The sequence below is a fragment of the Rhyacophila brunnea genome, unplaced genomic scaffold, assembly GCF_057557595.1.
Source record: "Rhyacophila brunnea isolate RB1 unplaced genomic scaffold, BYU_Rbru_1.0 scaffold_10, whole genome shotgun sequence".
NCBI classification, from domain to species: Eukaryota; Metazoa; Arthropoda; class Insecta; order Trichoptera; family Rhyacophilidae; genus Rhyacophila; species Rhyacophila brunnea.
Genome location: NW_028232752.1, coordinates 19,343,740 through 19,363,451, shown reverse-complemented (window position 1 = coordinate 19,363,451; position 19,712 = coordinate 19,343,740). Strand labels below are relative to the sequence as shown.

The following is a 19,712-nucleotide window of genomic DNA, read 5'->3' as shown; positions in this document are numbered from 1 at the left end:
CCGGGACGAAATAACGTTCCGAGAATGTTGTTACTAAGAAACTCATACGTATTTAGATATATGTCGCAGAATCGTCCGGGTTCTTCGAACTCATATTCCTGCCAAAAAAAAAACGTTATGTAGGTAAGTATATTCCCCTCGATCCTATAATTAATTATTATGTTTCCATCGTGAGTTATAAATAAAAATGTATTTTTATAACGTAATCTATTATCGTTTTATTAAGTAAGATATCTAGTAAATAAATCGAATTAATACGATCGGGAAATATGTACTTAATATAATCTGGACAGAGTATTTATTAGACAAAAAAACATAAATTCAAAAAAATGTGGCAAAGAATCAAAAATAATGACAGTTTTTTGGCCAGCTCTTCCTACTGAGTTAATCCATCAAAATAAATATTATGTAAGTACTAAATTTCAGCCTAAATTAATGAGAGAGAAACAAGCTATACAATTTTTATTTTACGTTATTTACATTTTAATTCACATTACACAATAATTAATATATAACACAAGTAATAAAATAAGCCAGATGTCAGGAAAAAATATCTTCTTTTTTTTCTTTCGACCATGTCCGATGGAAATGGATGTCAGCCTCTTGCTCAACCTATTAGGTCCATACCCTGACAGACACAAATTGAAAAACAATATGTGTACTTGCCAGACCCAGGATTCGAACCTGGGACCCATGGAATTATAGTTCAACGCTTTTAGATTTTCTCAAAATTCAAAACTTGTACAATATATTAGCACTTAATTATTAGCACAAAATATTTATCATTTATTATTATTAACATTGTTTTTACAAATATCATAAAAGAACTTCGTACCTATTGTCCAACTAATACAATATTAAGTAAAAATTAAAAATTAATACAGGCAAGTAATTAAGTTTAGTCATAATTTTGTATGTAAAATTTATTTTATTTATAAGATATTATAAGGTACAAAAGACTAGCACGTTGATTTTCGAGCAAATCTGGTATACTGACGCCAACTAGGAATCAAGGTGCATACCAAGGCCTGAAGAAAAAGGAACCATAAGTGCGAGTGAGAAAGCATTCGACACGCTTATATCTCCGCAATATACGTATGAGTAAGATAGAATTTCTACGGCTGAATTAAATATTTTTTGTACACGTCGCCGGTTTATATTGATTTGGATAACTACAATCATTTAAAAACTGCGAGCACGCTGAAATTTATTGTTTTTGTATTAAATATAAAGTTAGTGATAATTATTTTTAGTTAATTTAGTAGAAAATATTGTTAACTACGTTGTGTTTAAATTTGGTAGCCGTACTGAAAAGCAACATCACGGTTATTTCATAGTTAAGTTGATAATAATATAAGAAAGATACACGGCTTCATTTTGCGCAACAATACCCACCCCTTTATATTATTACTCTGAGGTGCAAACATGTCGAATACCTTAGCTGCGCTATGGCCTGATTGGTAAAGCGTGGAGCCAGTTTCAAACATTTCTTAATTTACTATTATTATGTACACGCAAAAACGGTGTCCTTTTAATAAATTCAAGGTGCTAATGGATAAGTCTATATAATAATAATACAATATATTCTATTCTTATTTGTAATAATATATTCTTAGTACGAAATAGGAATACTTAACATTCGTTGGTCTATTTAAGAGGTGAGGACTATTAATGATTCAGATACACGACTCTGAGACGATTTTGAGACGCAATTAGAATCTTAATGATAGGTCGTATTTGCATGGATCTTTTGACACGAGCTGACAATGTGATGACAATGAACGGACTAACAATAAGTCGAGTAGATGAATAGTGTATGTTTAAACGTGGATTTTTCGGAAACAGACACGTGCCCGACGATCTTCGTGTGTAATGTTACCGCTTACCAATCGCGAAGGGTGAAGGTAGGCTGTTAAGATTCGATATAAATAGTACACACAAAACTTTGTCAGTCATACTTAATTCAATTTGCAGATGGTGCTGGATAGTTTTTAAAATTCAATTAAATCCTGCGTAGCCAAACCATAATAGTTTAAATTCTAATGGATTTAAGTTTTTGTACCATTTAATTTGAGTTGATTTTTGCGACCCGGGTGTCGCCTTTCGGCATCTTCAGTCGCTGTGTATACCTACTTACCAAATGAATATCATAATAGTTTAGATATAATATGGGCGATCCGACAAAAATAGTGCACACTTTTTCAGGCATATGCACTTATTTGTTTTCATTGAATTAAGAATACATTCTAAAGTGTTGATAAGAGTTTTTTTTTTAATTCATTTTAAGGTATTTCATTTAATTTTTCAAATTTAAGTCCGGCCTATACCAAACCGTAATCGATAAAACATATTCGTCTATCTATAAATATCTAAATTTATGTATGGTTTAACTAATGGTTTAATTGAATTTGAACTGACAAACATTATCTACATATTATTGTAGTCTTAGTTCAATGAAAACAAATACGTTTGATTGACAAAGTTTAGTGTGGTATATTTATGTCAGATTTTAACAGCCTACCTCTACCCTTCGTCACTGCCGCTTACATCAGGTAGGCTATAATCTAAAATCCAGCAGCAGTGACGCCCCGTGGGGGTAGGCAGATTGAGCATCGCTTGGGGGCGGCAAATCGAGGAGAATCATTAGGTATATATAGACATAGGTACCTAAACTTAGTAATAATGGAAATATTTTTTTATTGAAATATTCAGCTCATTGGTTGGATACAAAATGTATTAATTAACATAAAAGGTTTAAAAGGACTGTATTTTTTGTCGGTTTCGCGATGTCTAGTTTACTTCTGTTATCTCTGGACGCCACGACCTTGATGGCCAGCAATGATACGTGCAGACATATTTACCTAATTAATTTATCCAAATATTTTTGCCTCGCGAGTGTTGAAAGTTGTCACGTGTATTTTTATATGTATCTGAAACCGTTGAAGTAGAAATGGGATTTAAATTAGTTTTAGTGGAATATAGTATTATGCTAGTAATGTATCCATACAACACATTTCTTAGACATTGGAGTCATGAAAGGATGATAAAAAATACTGTATAAAAAGGGCGGCATTTTGGTTCTCCCTAGGGGCAGCAGTTTGTCTAGGGACGTCACTGTCCAGCAGTAATCTACTACAATTTTCCATTGTCAATCTCAATGAAATCATAGTTTATTACAACTGAATGTAGGTACACGCTTTTACATTTTCACGACACAATTTATATGGGCCTAAGGTGCGAATGACCAAAATCTATGCAGAGATGGGCATGCTTGACTTATAGATTAAGGGCCGTATGTATGAGATTAGTATGAGATAAGTTATTTAACCGATTTTCCACCAGCACTGTTTGTGACGTAAGCAATCTGACGTCACACGTCATTCAAAATGGCTGCTTCATCTGTCACTTTCAAATGTCATTTTAATAATGCATTCATTACAACAAACGTTTGCTTGAGGCCCTCGTTCATTTTGTAGACTCTGTTAGTGCTCGGCTGTAGTGATTTGGCGGGCGCGGCGCGGTGGCGTCTTGCGAAACTCAAACGTATAACCGTGTGTATTATGCCCCAAAAAAGACACTGTCTACGAACATTTTACACACGGTTATACGTTTGAGTTTCGCAAGACGCCACCGCGCCGCCCCCGCGCGACCACTACGTTCTTGCAGTAAAAGATTTGCGAACTTTAAAAACAGTTCCTAGTCGTGCTGTTTACAAAATACGTATAATTTTGATCCATAGTCTATAATCTAGATAGTAGGATGATGGATAGATAGATAGTAGGATAAGATGGATTTACGTAAGATTACGATAAAATACCTCCGCTTAACGACCGCAAAGATAGGTACCTACTGCTGTATCTATATAATATTATACAGAGATCATTACATTAAATTCTAAACTAAATCCATTTTCATTTCTGTCATTTCTTATTCCGTTTAGATATCTCATAATATTATAAGTGATTGAAGTGAAGTTAGTCATGATATAACTATGTATTGCCATCAAATGGAAATGTTTACCGGGAATACTTTATTCTTTCGTACAGTAGAATTATAAAATAAATGTGATAAAATAACTGATAAATTATTTAAAGTTCATAATAATTATTCATTTGTGATTATTAAATTTATATGGTACCGTTCGCACACTTTCAGACACATTTAATATTTCAAAATTTTAAATTAATGATTGGGGAATGAACTTTTATAAGTTTGCCATTATATGGACGCCATGACACATTATGACGTCACATCGTGACGTCGCTAACCAACAGATTACATTTGCACTCATGCATACAAATGAGCAGTATTTAGCCTATAAAGTATTTGGGAATCTCATGCATACGACCCATATTATGTAACAGTGTGTAATATAATAAGAAAGATATTACCTATTTCTTAAAAACTTGTTCAGTATTTTTATTTGTATAATACATATTATTTTATATAATATGCCAACACATAGGGAGTACTTTGGTTAACTACTTATCATTTTAAATAAACTCTTGCCACTTGTCATATACCTACACCTGTTTAAAATTCAACAAGTCAACTGCGCCTTAAATGATGTGGTACCAACTATGCAATCATAAATGATTCATTTTTTATTGTTTTATTCAACGCATTCCTGGTACGAAGGAAATGAAGAAAAATATGACATCCGGACCTATTTAGACATACTACGAGTATTATTATAGCAATGGCTTTTATAATATAGTTATATAATTAAATAAGTAATGTGTGAATACAATGATTTTAACTTGAAGAGCAGCAGTGGCGCTAGAGTTGGTATCGAAGTATTGTGAAGAGTGTTGCAAATATTGGAAACATTGTTCCCCAAATCGCCAAAGCAGATAATTTACCATATTATTCCTTGTTATATTGAGATTTATAGTGAGATGTATAGTAACATTTATCAACATAAAATATAACTAACGGTCTCAGACGATAATTAAGTACTTACTCGTCAATCGAACTTATCTTATTACTGAGTTATTACATTGTATTAGATATAATCGTCACTGTTCTGGCAGAAGACACTAATTCGAAAAGATGACATATTCAGTTAGTTTACCAAAATGTTCCTTATTATTCAAACTTTACCGTCTGGAAACCTTCTTAATAAATAAACAGTCTTTATTTTAAAGTCATCCTTTTTACGATTACTTAATAAACTCACATGATAGACCATTTCAAACATTTTAACAACTTCAAAGTTAAATTACTCAAAACTAGTATTCTCCAGTTAGTGTGTTCTGCCAGAACAGAGACGTAATCACGTATCAAACCTTTCGATCGAGCAATTCACAGATAACCTTTCAATAAAAAAAAAAATCGTTTCACGCACATTGTATTTATCCGAGATTGACGTAAAACTATTAAATACTAATATACATCCTCAAAATGTAATACAGTGTACAAGTGTATACTACCATGTAATATTAAAATATATATGAAACCATTAAAACACTTATGTGTTTATTAATCAAATATATATCCACATTCAATTAAACTTAGTAGTTGGACAACATACAAAATTAAAATACTAAAACTACTACCCGGGTGATCCCGGCGTTAAGTGATGGACAACTACCGATTTCTTGTAACTTTTATGACATTAGATCTACCCAATTTGGTTTAATATTGATAATTGGTAGGTATTTAGTCAATTAAGAAATTAATGTATGATTACATTTTTTCCATTGTTTATTTATTTAAGAATACAAAACATTGTGGACATAACAAATCTAAATTCAAGACGTACACAACATGTTATTTTACAACGTTTTTCTTAGCTCGTATTCTTATTTGTCCGGTACAAATCAAATAAAAAGAACTATATTATACAACATTTTTAAATTTTCTGTTAAATCATATAAACTTGACTTGCTAGCTTAAACGATCAAAAAAAAATATACCTGATAGAAATAATACTGAAATGTCATTTTGACACTCATATTGATTTCCATAGTAACGCACGTATATATTAATAATTTACTTGCTAGGACCCCAGACCTCTAGCAACCAATAATAGTGGATTGGATTACGGATTTCTTCCGAAATAACTTTTCATACAAAACAGAATTAACTGAAAATGAATTCAATTCTACTTAAAGATGGCTAAAAGTATTAAAAATGCATTGGCATCGTGTTCTGATATATTCTAAAAGTTTCAAATGTCTAGCTAGTCGGGAAGTTAGTTAACAATCGATTGCAAGATTTGTACCGGACAAAGAACCACCGGACAAATAAGAATACGAGCTAAGAAAAACATTGTAATAACAACAACAAAAAACAATGTAATAATAAGAGGAGGCCGTTTAAGGATCACACATTTTATAATAGTTTTTATTACTTCTTATAAGTTTATATTTGAATTAAAAAATATTTATCTTTCTATTTAATTTGTGTGAGAGTACAATGACATAAGTACGCTTGTTACGTATTAATTTGTAGTGCCAGATAAAGTGATATATTATCCAAAGTGCTGCAATTGTGACAAGTCGATAGCAGAAAATTATTCATCCAATAATCCTCACTAAAAATTACATGAAAACTACTGGCGCCTGTTTCAGATTTTTTTATTCAAAAAGTGTTTAAAATAAGCTATGTAAAACATTGATTACTTTTCAGAATGCGCTTAATAAACCCAAAATGAATTGTCATGCGTTACTGCATATTATGTTTGATTAATTTGTGTGATATTATTTATTATTCTTTTCGTTTGCTCATCGTTAACTTCCGTTCAATAAACATCACTCTTTATTACTGATTGATACATGTACTACGTGCATTATTGCATTTCCGTTCTGGCGGTACAAACAATAACTACCTACTTATCTATCAGGTGGGCAGTGCTTTGAATATTTAATAAGCTTGATGTAGATGTAGATTGTAGAATTGAGACGTTCCCTAATGGCGGCTTATACCCACGTTGTGTAAGTACATAGTGCAAAATATCATAATAGTTAATAAATTCATATGAGCACAGAATAACCACCGGCATTACCAACTTAGCGTTTTTTTTTGCTAAATATAGCAGTAACTGAAACAAAATATGCATCTGATATATAACTTTAAATCTATCATTTTTTGACACCACAAATAATTTAAAATTCCTCATAAAAATGCAGACATTTTACTGTGAATTTCCTTAAAAAATCAACATGCGTACCTTATATACCTACTAATTATAATAATATATACAATTAATGAATAACTTGGTATTAACCACAAATAGACATTGTTTTACGAGACGTATTTCATCCATATGGTGAGTACAGAAATTTATGTTTGAGTTTATGTAAATGTTACCAATAATTACCAGGGAACATAGAATTAATGGGAACTGAAATGCCCAACGGGTATGGACAGTGGTAACAGACATCGATCTCGAGTGTGGAAGAATATGGGATAAACTTAAACATGTGTCAAGAATACGTCATTCTAAGCACTGTATTTTTTTGTTATTAAGAAAGTGTAGGTACTTTGGGTTGATACTTAATATACCTAGTTGATATATTATTAGTATGGAAATGTTTTAATAGGAAAATCATTAGGCAACAATTAGGGTTGAAAATATTGTCTGTATTTATTTACTTTCCTACGGGTTAAAAGGGTTTCCAAGTAAATAGGTATTATTTTTTAATAGACCCAATGTGAGGGAGAAAGATCATGGCGTCGCATTATGTGAGTTTTATACTTAAGCTTTTAGTCTTGATAATGGTGTTACAACCGAATTAGTTATCGACTTTAAATATCGTGGAGAATTTAATATAATTTATATTAACATTTTGTAAAATGAAATTCCACCACCAAAACCAACTAAATCTAAATGGTGACTCAATTTATAGGTTTCTAGACATATTTTTCTTCTATAAACTAGACACCTGTTATATTATATTTGCATGATATTGCATATAGAATATTATGTAATTAAACACGTCAACGCGGCAGGGCAACAGATGATAAATCGAGCGTCTGCTTCACATTGGAATAATGAACTTGTTCAGAATACGATATACATACCTACTAATATAGTACCTATGGGACTTGTAAATTTTAGCAAACAATTTGCATTGCAAACCGGTTATCTACTTACTACTTACACCTGAAGTGTATATTTAGCTATGTACATATTTGAAACATACGTAAAGATACTTCAGAAGACAGTGTACATAGACGCCATAGACTTTGTATCTACAATTAACTACCCACTAAACCTATGATGTTGAATCCATATGTTAAACAAATAAATTATAGTAAGTATGTATGTGTGTGTGAAGCACACGTGACAAAGTTGACATTTTTGTTTTGCTCTCCATTTTTATAATACCTAACACTGCCACCGTCAATGTATGGCAACTGTAGGTACCTACACGGAATTCTAGTCATCACTATAATTCATCCAACGATCCTGGCCTGGGGCCCCGCTTCAGGATGTGGGGGCCATAATCCAGGGGCGCTGTAAGCTGTTTGTAATAACTCCAAACAATCTTAATGCAACGCGACGATGATAGATCCAATTATTACATCAGTTTGTAACATCCAATGCTTATCTCATAATATAAAATCGATTTTAAAAAGCACTTATCTCCCGTAATAGATTTTTGTGTTTCCACCGTATGTACTTCGTTCTTTCCTCAACGTTTCGGGCTCGTTGCAGAGGCCATTGTCAAGAGATGATACACATGATAATGATACACACAAGTGATGATGTACACAATCTATTCGATAAAAAACAACCGTGAAAGTGTCAAACATTATATGCATTTATCTCACATTAAAAACTAGTTTCGAAAATATTTTCAGGACGATAGTATGGAAAACTTCACATGGATTCAAAATCTGAGCGAAATAGGGGTTACTGAAATAAAGTCTCGCGGGGCAAAGAGGTCATACGTTGCTTGAATGTGACAAAGTAAAGAAGGAATTCGAATATCAACGACATTCGTATATTTGGCATATCAGATACTAACAATAATTCTTTATATGTGCCAAAAGTGCGTGGAGTAGGTACAACAGCAGGCTTACATTTTTTTTAGTGTGCCGTTAGGAAATATTTTGCCGAAAAAGTTTGAAAACAACTGGCATACGCAAAGCTGTGAATATCGTAAAGTTATAATTTGTAATGTTCGCTTCGTAAATAAATAAGTAAATACATTTTGAATGATGACTATGAAGTAAATTAATTCAACAAAACTGCCGCGAAAACACTTTGTTCAATGACAAGTTCAGAGCCATATTGTATTAACTCTATCAGGCATACTGTAAATAGGCAGGAAATGAAAAATAAACAAGTGTATTTATGTATTTGCTTTTTTAATCAGCGGGTTCCTATACAATTGCCATACCGATCGTCTGATACAGTGCTAACTGTGTAGCAGGTTGTTTGTTTGTGTATCTACTTGGCAAATGTTTTGATCGAAGGTGATAGATACTGCGGCGCTCCATTAGTGATGTTTTTGGAAATGATTTTATCGCGATTCAACTGAATAACTTACTTTCGATTTGTTTATTTATCTCCATGGCAACTTCCAAGTCAATATTACATCACGTAACTTCAGAAGAAATGAGATGCTGAGAAGACAACTGATCTAAGTGTACATATACATGACCAAGGTGAATCAATTTAAGTACTTCAATGTTAAGTATACGAGTATATTCTCTATATAACTAGTTTATGTATTACATAAATCAAGGTTTCGTTTTCAGGAAGTGATTAGTGCCAAGGAAAAAATGTTTTTATATTTGTTTGAAAAAAAAATACGAACCGGAGCGCTCGATAATTTTCCGAAAATATGAACATAGAACGTTGAAGTGAAAATATTAACATTGTCTAAATTTATGTAAGTACATATTATATATATATATATATATATATATATATATATATATATATATATAATAAAAATGTGTGTGTTAGATTTTTTTATATAGCCTATTTAGCTCAGATCAAATTATTTTTTCCACGAGACGGAGCGATAATCTCAGGGATTTCATGTACCGGAGCTGCGTTCCGTTACGTTCCGATCCATTTCGAGGCCTGATAGTAGGTAACTATATATAAGCTAACACTGAATGATGCAATTAGTCTGACGATGATGAGTTATTAATGCAATGTCTCCTATCCATCTGTATTTTGAGATTGGACACATATTTCGCAAATTATTTATTTTTCGATCTCTGCGTATTTACTCAACATGCATCTTGGTATACTGCGTTATGTTATTAAAATAAATAAAGACCTGTATTTATTAGATAATTACGGTGACATCTCAGGGCAAAGTGCTACCCTTAGGAGACTTATTGACTATGTACCTTAAATACAAACATAAGAAAAGATCTTTAAAAAAATTGGCGTAAATATGTCATCATCTACTGAGGATTGGAGAATTTCCACTGAACCTACTCTCAAAAAGCGGTGGTTTTAGATACGTATGAGGCACTGATAAGTTTGGAAGCCCTTTTATGATTTTTTAAACTATGATGTCGGTAATTTTTAATGAAGCAACTTTTTTATGTAAAACCGCCATTGATATCAAAAGGTTGTAATGATAGCATTAGTTCCTTTATTTGTCGCCTTTTACAATGAGTCGCCCTATATGACCTGTCTCCCCCGGGGAACATAACTGGATAATTAGTTAAACGGGTTATATGGAAACTGAAGACTAAAACCGGTGAGGGGTGGAGATTGCAGGAAAAGCCCATTTCTATCCATTTCCAGTAGTGGATTGAGAGTGGTTGGTATGAAAAGTTATATTAATGCTTTAATACTGCAGAATCTTTTATCTAAGGAGGACAGATAAATCTAAATAAAAATACTCAAATTAGATACGATGTTTTGAAAAAACATAACTACAACATTTATACACAGCGAATAGATGGAATTTGTGTTGACGAAAGTGTGACAAACGAAGTTAAAAGGATGCGAAAAGAAAATGCTAGAAAGCTATGCTATATTTTGTCATTAAAGAAAAAAGTCAAAAGTGATATCAAAAAATTTTCTCTCAAGAAAAACTGGTACCTAAGAGTAATAGACTAAAAGTGTAGGAGGGACATAAAATTTACGTGAAAACGCATGGTTATATATTTTTGCAAAAAAAAGCTTTATGAAAGCTTTAAAATTAATCACGATTGGAAACACTAGATTTAACTCTAAAGCGCAAATCAAATTGAGGTGCATGTCGCCTACTGTCACGCAGTCGCGGCGACAAATTTAGTCAATGGTTTCGTCATTTTGCAAAATATTTTGAACCTTCACCATCTCAGTAAATTCACTGAAGAATGACACCGATGAAGAGTGCCTACTATAATGTATTAGTAATTTGAATTATTATTAATTATTCATGTTAATTTCAATTCATTTTAACAGTGTGCGTACGTTAAAATACTTGCGGATTGACATCCATAGATAATAGACAACATTCTTAGCGAAAATAAATAGTGCCAACAGCTAAAAACAATAAAATGATTTTGACATGACATTCGAAAAGTGATATATGAATATGATAAAAACGTTCAAAACGCCATGCAGGTGTCGAAGCAGTGCAGCTCAACGCGAGGTGACCTCATTGTTGTATTAGTGATTTCGCCAGATTTTGCCCACTGACAATATTCGTTTAAAGGTTCAAAATGTGCTACGGGATGGGAGCATCATGCTCATGGATAGTCCGCGACATGCACCTCAATTTGGTTCGCGCTTAAGATACCAGATGCATGCTATGCGACTAGTGAAAAATGCTAGATTTGAAAAGAAAAACACTAACTTGGTATCTTTCGTTGGATAGTCGAATCCAAGTATTGTCTCCGTTCCTCTCTGATCAAAGCTTTGAATTTTGTTGGGATCAATTTTGCTTACAAAGCAGTTAGTTATACGTTAGAAGTATTAATCTGTTTTACACATAAATAAGTTAATGATGTGGTGATGTGAAAATTCATTTATAACTTGGTTGCCATTTACCTTTGCGTTTTGACGGTTGGCGGTAGAATTGTGTAAACTTTTCAATGTAGTGAGCAATATAGCTTGCCAGATTGTAAAATTCTCACCGAAAATTAGCATAATAAATGCTCAAAAATATGCGCCCACACACGGGGTCCACACGTCCGGACCCCCACCCCCAGGATTGAAAAAAAAACATAAATTATTGACATACGTACTTGTGCTGATATTAAAAGGAAAATATTTTATTTAAAAGCGTGGTAAGCACTTGTGGGTGCGACCAGTCGCAGTGACTCGTAGATAAATAACTACACCGTCAAACGCTAATGGCTGCAAGAAAAGTACTTAGCGCATCGAAACGTGGAATGTCTGGGTAATATAATAAATGTACCAGATAAAATGAGGGGGCCTGAAGTGGAGGTATCAAGGTTGGATGTCAATATCACTGACAATCCGTGAATTTTCCTAATTAAGTACGTAGTGAGTCGCACCCGGCCAAAAATAAAAATTACGAATATTTTTTCTTAAATGGACCTCCTCCATCCTTTTTTTGTATGCACGCCTGCTAGGAAAGAAAGATACCTACTTGAAAAAATGTCGAGATATTTCGCGGTGGCGTTGGTAATGTGTTCCGCTGGACAGTCGAACATTCAAGGTGTCTGTAGAAAATTATTACTCAGGAACGCGTGGAATGACTTATCATTTTAAAATTTCAAAATAAGAACACTATTCATTATCAAAAAAAAATGTTACGTAGCTCGAAATTCAAAATCAAAATATTATTACAATATTAGAACACAGTCAATGTTTCTAATAAAATCTCAATAAAAATGTGAATCTGTCTGCTGAGTGTCTGATGCAATTAAAAAATGATTTTCTTTGCCAAGACTTGTTTTGATATAAGTATACGAAGGTCGGAAAATTTAGAACACCATTCACGTTGACATTTGTGGCCTGATTACTTGAAAACTTACATATGTACAGTGTTTTCTGTAGCTACAAATATTTCAGTGGTTTTAATAAGTGTTTAAAAGTGGAATGCAATCATTCTTTGGAATTCAATTAAATTTATTAATTTAAATAGTATTTATTTGTTATATCTATTGATCATATTAAATTTCACACAGCTGGAGACCGACCAACGCATTTCGCGGTTTAGAAGCGATGTCGGGAAATTGTTTGCTGTTAATTATGTAGATTAGCGGCATATTTTGTATACTTATTATCTGGAAAACAACCACGTTGGCTGAATTGGTGAAGATTTCAGATCGATAGTACAAATAACAAAACGGATATTGGAGACAGAGGGGTCATTGTTTAATTGAGCATCAAGTGGCAATAAATTACTTTATTATTGACAAATGATTACCGTAGTCCGTATCACCAAGCCAGCAGTATTCGTTTACATTGGATTTTTGTTGAGTTCTCGCAAAATTGGCGCTCACGCCGCCTTCTGTGGGCTTTGCGCATAAATACGCAATTTAAATACTTAAATAGTAATTAGGTTATGTAAATCAACTAACCTGTCAGCACACATCCCACGAGTAGGAATAGGAATCCGAAGACTGGAAGAACCAACTGGCAATTGGCAGCCACAACGACTCCGGCGACCAACAAGCCCCCTTCGATCTTTTCGACGCGCAGTCGCGCCAGTGGCGCCGGACAACATGCGCGGCCTCCGCCTCCGCCGCCCCCACCGCCGCCACTGGAAAAAAGAAAATACAAGATAAGTACATATGCATTAAAATTACATAAATATACACGATCTCGAGTATAGTAATGTACATGCCCATCTAAGAATATTTGTGTAGTAGTTTTGTCAGTTATAAGGGAACAAACGAAATATGGAATGAAGGTTGTATGGAGACTCCACATTTGAAGCATCGGGAGAAGAAAGTTGGTATTAGAAATGTAGTCTGTAACATGTAACTGTGTAAGTTTCCTCCACTGTTAGGTAACGGCTTCATCGGGAAGTCTTAGCCCAACACGGCAACGCCAAGGTGGAGGGAGCACCGCATGCCAACCAGTGGCGCACCCAGGGTGGGCCAAGGGGTCCTGGCACCCCCCAAACAATGATTTTAAACATTGAAATTGAAAGCCAATAAACTATACCTTTGGGCTTAGACAAATAAAAATACGTCAAAAAAATGATTAGTAATTCTCCAGCACACTTTTTAGAAAAATTTCTTAGATTTTAATTTCTAAAACAAAAATTTCGAAACACTAATGTCGGGTTTTTTTAGAAACCCTATCGCTAATGGAACTGTCAAAAAATTCTCGGTGTCCACCCGAATTCCGGAGTGGTGTAGGTCATTGCTGGGGAGGGCTGACAGGGCTCTAGCCTGGGGGCCCGGGCTGTAGAGGGCCCGGCGTGTCGGGTTGACCAGATAAGTGAAGATAAACACACATCATAAATTAGCTTTAATAGTAAAAAAAAGTCGCCTGTGACGCTATTATACTTAATGGCCATGAATATGTTAAATTATATAATTGTGCAATATATTTTTTTATTATTATGTGTCGATACTCAACAGCTCCATTATTAAAATAGATGTATTAAAAATCGCCAATAATTCACTGTATAAGTACCCTTAATTTGAACTAAAACACAATCACACTGCCTTTAATCTTAGCGGTTGGTAGGGGGCCCGCCAAATATCCTAGCCTGAGGGCCCGTTTCAGGATGTGGGGACCATGGTGTAGGTGCCAATTGCGGCGTCTTACTGCGGGCGTGAAGATCTTTTCACATAATTTTTGCTGTCCGTATGATTAGCTTCATTATTTTGTTTTATATACACTAGAATCATTTTTATTTTCATAATTTCCCTGTGCTCTTCTCTCCCCGGCACTTTGCATTAGAAAGTAACTTTAAACTCAGTCAGAGCTCACTCTGAGCGTAGCAACCTTAGTCCTGGGTATCTCCTCCTAGGGCATTCCCGGCCTAAAACTTAACTAGATGCTTCACATCAATGCATCTGCCAATGTAGGGCCACGTGATACGCCCGATTAAGACCGGGTGCGGTGCGTGGCGGGTTTTGGTTTGGAGGGATTAACTTCAATATAGACAAAAGACCGATAAACGAGAAATTAGGCTGTGAAGAAAAAGGAGCCTATGGGACTAATTTACATTCTCCTCCTTGGGCTTCCCCCAATATTAAATCCTGAGTGTGCCACTGATGCCAACTACCGCGGCAATAATGAACTCTAAATCAAAATACTGTTTGACACTATTTAATCTTAGTTATTCATTATTCACATCGGCAGTTTTATAAAATATTTAATGATACGGCATTTATAGAGATCGACAAACATCACGGGAGCTCCGGCAGACAGATGGTCCAGCCTTCGCCTCCCGGATATCATAACTATTTATTTTCTATTTCTTAACATACCTACATTTTGTTACTGCCTTTACTGGCTAGTTTTGATGCTCCTTTGAAGGTAGCTATAATGAGCCTTTAGTAATACATTAATTACTAAACATAATATTATTCCATAACACCACATTGGTTCAGTAGTTATTGAGTTAGAGCGGAATGCACAATCTAAGATTTCGATCCTAAGGATAAGTCGCCCAAAAGCATGACTTAACTATAGACAATCCTGAGTATAGAGTTAGGGAATACTTAGCCATAGAATACTTTTGTTATGAACACGCCCCCTTCTGTATTACGATTTACCACTGACAGCTGCTGTCAAAATAAATTCGCATGTCTATAAAACAGTCCATACACTCAAATTCATTTAACAATGTATCTCAATATGGATATTGATAGTGTTAATTCGTTTGGCATGTACTTGCAGAATATTATTTTACTTTTATACGCCAGCGCGCCGAAATACAAGATGCCAGATGATAGAATGACATTTGACGCTAGTGTTACCATGTTAAAAAAATATCTTGCGGTGCCTGTGGAATCACGTATAATGACTTATAACGGAAACATAATAGTATTATAATTAAATATTAATATGTATTTATAGTTATTGCATTTATAAAATGCAGTTGTCATATTTTTGTCATCGTTTAACAATTATAAAATAATTTAACTAAACTATAGGAAAGAGAATTTTTAAATATGGTATTATTTTCAATAGAATTGATCTTAACTAAGGACAATGTTTCTGCATAGTGTTTTCTGCTAAGGCAATTTTAGTTATGACAAATGTTTCTGCATTCCGATCTTATGTTATAACTTAGAACTTACAATGAAAAAAAATACAGTAAATAGGTACAATTTTATTAAATGGTGTTGACTTCAGTTATGTCGTCTTTTAGACTTTTAAAATATTATTGTTGATTTTCCTCTAGTCGATTAAGCGGCTTTTACTAATATAAACAATAATACTCGTAGCTAGTCGCCTAAAACAGACAACAAAAGAGTTTCCGTGAATTTTATAAGGAAACCACAAAATTCACGCATATAAATCGTTATTGGTGCATCTATACGCTCATTCCGATGTAATGAATCACACATTATAAATCGTATGTGTATCACAGGTAAAAATCTAAATCCTTTGGCCTAAAAAACCAGTATCAACAGGTAAGGACAGGACTCGACAACTCAACAACGTTTAGAAGTTCACTGACATAGTGGGATCAGTGTTGCCAACCATACTATAATCATAGTAATTGCACTAAGTATAGTTTTAGTCTAAGTATTTAGTTTATTTATTTTCATGCGCATCAAATTTCTGACTATCGGATACTAAAGGGCGGACGTGCTCAGCGTAGGTCAAAATGGAGCTTTTATTCTATTTTCAAAGCATGATCCTGGACATTCCTTAAACGTTGTAGATAATCTATTTATATAAATTTGAAGCCTTATTATCCTTTATATTTATTTTAAAGATTTTATGACTGCATAAAGTATTTTTAACACCACTGCACAGTTATGTACTGAAATATGACTATATTCTAAAACATTAGAGCGAGAGGTTTAAAAGAATACTATTTTATGTAATAAAAATACTTTATGCAGTCATCAAATGTTTAAAATAAATATAAAGGATGATAAGGCTTCAAAATTATATAAATAGATTATCTGCAACGTTTAAGGAGTGTCCAGGATCATACTTTGAAAATAGAATAAAAGCTCCATTTTGACCTACGCTGAGCATGTCCCCCCTTAGGGTCGGTACCTATTTTAGTGAGAAATAAAACACGATGAAACAATTGCATGAATTATTTATTTTTTTTGTATATTGTTTCGAATCTCCGTGTAGGTACATAAAAGAATAATTTAACTATAATTATTCATCTAAAAGATATGTTCTATGTATGTCCTACATGAAAGAAGCTCTCGTCTTCTGACATGAAACGATACTTGAACGCCGTTGACACAATATAGGTATTTCGTTGTGAATTTTGAAATATATTTCTGTTAAAATGTGTGGTTTTTACACGTACCTATCGACATTTTTTCGATACGTGAAAGCAAAGGTATTGACTTCGTTCTTTCATAAAATCTAGCGTTTTTTCCTGCTAAATAGCTTGTTTTCGTACAAGTTTTTTTCCACGACAGTTGGCAACACTGGCACGAATTACCAACAATGTATTATATAACCTGTCTAATATACGGGACTAGGGAAGACGGCTTTAGGATGCCAAGACCCACCACGGGCTTTTTAGAATTATGATAGGTATTAAGTAGATACTAAGTATTCAAAATTATTATGCATTTTCCATACAAGAGAAGGCACGGAAGTTTATTTTATTATATACTTAAGTAAGTAATGTTTTCAACTAAAAACTTCTCTTTCCGTTTATCTTAAATACCCTACAGAAAATTATCATAATCATACTTTGCTGTAATCACAAAGTTATTATAACGAGTTGCAATATTCAAATTATCTAATTACATAAGCATTCAAGAGGCTTTATACTCGCCCATGAATACAGAGGCTTGATGTTAATCGTCCCGAACGGCTTCCCAAGTCAAATGACTGCCTTTATTTCACCGCATTCCGGAAATTTATTCGACTTTTATTGGTCTATAAACGAAATAGAACTTACTCTTTCTCGTGTGATAAACATTTATTTATAGAAACAGCGTGAAATTGCATTGTATATCTTCCACGTTATGCGACGGATTTTCCTATTCTCGGCTTTGAAAGTTTATTATTGACTAGTCAGTTTACTTCAGTAATTTATATCTCCACATTAGGAATGGGACATATATTATATATATATGTATCCAGTATCAAACTGGCAGTGATCTATCACACTCTCTCGCTGTCATTGCTGAACTTAAACAAACGTATTATATTTGACTGCGGATAATTAAAATAGTCTTCTTTCACTACCACAATGAAATAAATGTAGTCGACTTTCTATTCGGCGTGAAAATTATAGTTTTGGTTTTCTTTTGGCCTACTGCGTGACGATTTTTTTCCAGTATTCGATACATGGCACAGTTATCTCGCGAATATTACCTGTATGGGATCTTGGCATTACGTTTGACAATAAACTGAGGTTTTTGGTCATATGGATACCATTCAAATTAAAAGGCGATACAAATGTTAGGCTTCGTCTTGCGTACTTACCGAAACTTACGGATGTTACGGTATTAAAAAGTCTTTATAACACCTTCGTTAGGAGCAGACTTGGGAGTGAGCTTATTGTCTGGGCCTCGCATCGGTTGAAGTACGGCCTTGTGGAGGAGAGGGTTCAGAAGATTTTTAGAGACTCCTTTTCTTTCGGCTGTATGGATATTATCCTTGGATCTATCCGACTCAAATCCGATTCAAATTTTCTCTTTATCGCACTCTTGCGTCAAGCCGTGAGTAATGCAATACGAATCAAGTAAAAAGACGCGGCCACGCGGGCTTCCTTATAGTTAATTAAAAACAACTTTAACGAAAGCTGTTTAATGATATAAAATAGGAATGGTTAATGCATCCCCTTCTAATCTTAATTAAATCGCATTATATTACAACTGACTGTTTACGAATCGATTCCTGTGTGCCTATGGCGCGATCGACACTTGGACATGCATGGGATAAATAATACTAGCACCAAAAATAATTAAGACGTAGGTATGTCATCTTATATCACTCAGCATTAATCCATTGCTGGATGAACGTGTATCTAAGCTGAGTCCATTCATCTCATTTGTGTGTTTGTCATCTCCACGTAATTCCAGCATAATTTGACTATCTTACCTAACATTTAGTTCTACTTTTTGGGTACCATTAGATGACTACATGTATTCACTATTCAGCGATTTTCTCTTCTTTAAATGATGTATTATGCCAATTTTCATGTAAGATACAACGCAAATTTTATTGTAATAATTGTTGTCTACAATGTAGGTACCTATAGCACACTTTTCTTTATTTCCCAATGCAATCGTTACTTTTTTATTCATGTGGAATATGTCCAGCATGCATTTTCCTAAACCAAGCTGCACTACTCTAATTTTCTGAGCCTATCTATCACTGAGAGAATATCTCACAACCTTACTGTAGATGGATTCAGGTTACGATTCGATTTGTCTGAAGTACGAATTATAAACTAAATTAATTATTATACAGAGTAACCCCCGATTTTACGTCCCTGGAACTCAAATTTCCCCGTTATTTACGTTTAGCTTCTGCAGTCCCCTCTCATTATTATAGTATCTACATTTTAATACTCAGTGTTACATATTTTATATTTCCCGCAATTTACGTCATTCAATTAAAATTATTTAAATTAAAAATTCAATTTATTTTGCATGGCAACACATGAAACGAAAGCATGTGTGAGTTTATATTTATTTTATAGTCA

The 19,712-nt window shown here is 33.8% G+C and overlaps 2 protein-coding genes across 8 annotated transcripts in view; both read right to left on the bottom strand.

Moving 5' to 3' along the window:
• Positions 1-19,712, bottom strand: part of LOC147078961 (uncharacterized) — a 799,973-nt gene that overhangs the window by 141,287 nt on the left and 638,974 nt on the right. The window lies entirely within an intron of this gene.
• Positions 1-19,712, bottom strand: part of LOC147078981 (uncharacterized) — a 228,723-nt gene that overhangs the window by 62,143 nt on the left and 146,868 nt on the right. For all 7 annotated transcript variants that reach the window (XM_085952109.1, XM_085952101.1, XM_085952095.1 and 4 more), the window contains one exon: positions 13,465-13,646. In XM_085952109.1, coding sequence (XP_085808235.1) covers positions 13,465-13,646 — 182 coding nt within the window. The remainder of the gene's footprint in view (positions 1-13,464; positions 13,647-19,712) is intronic.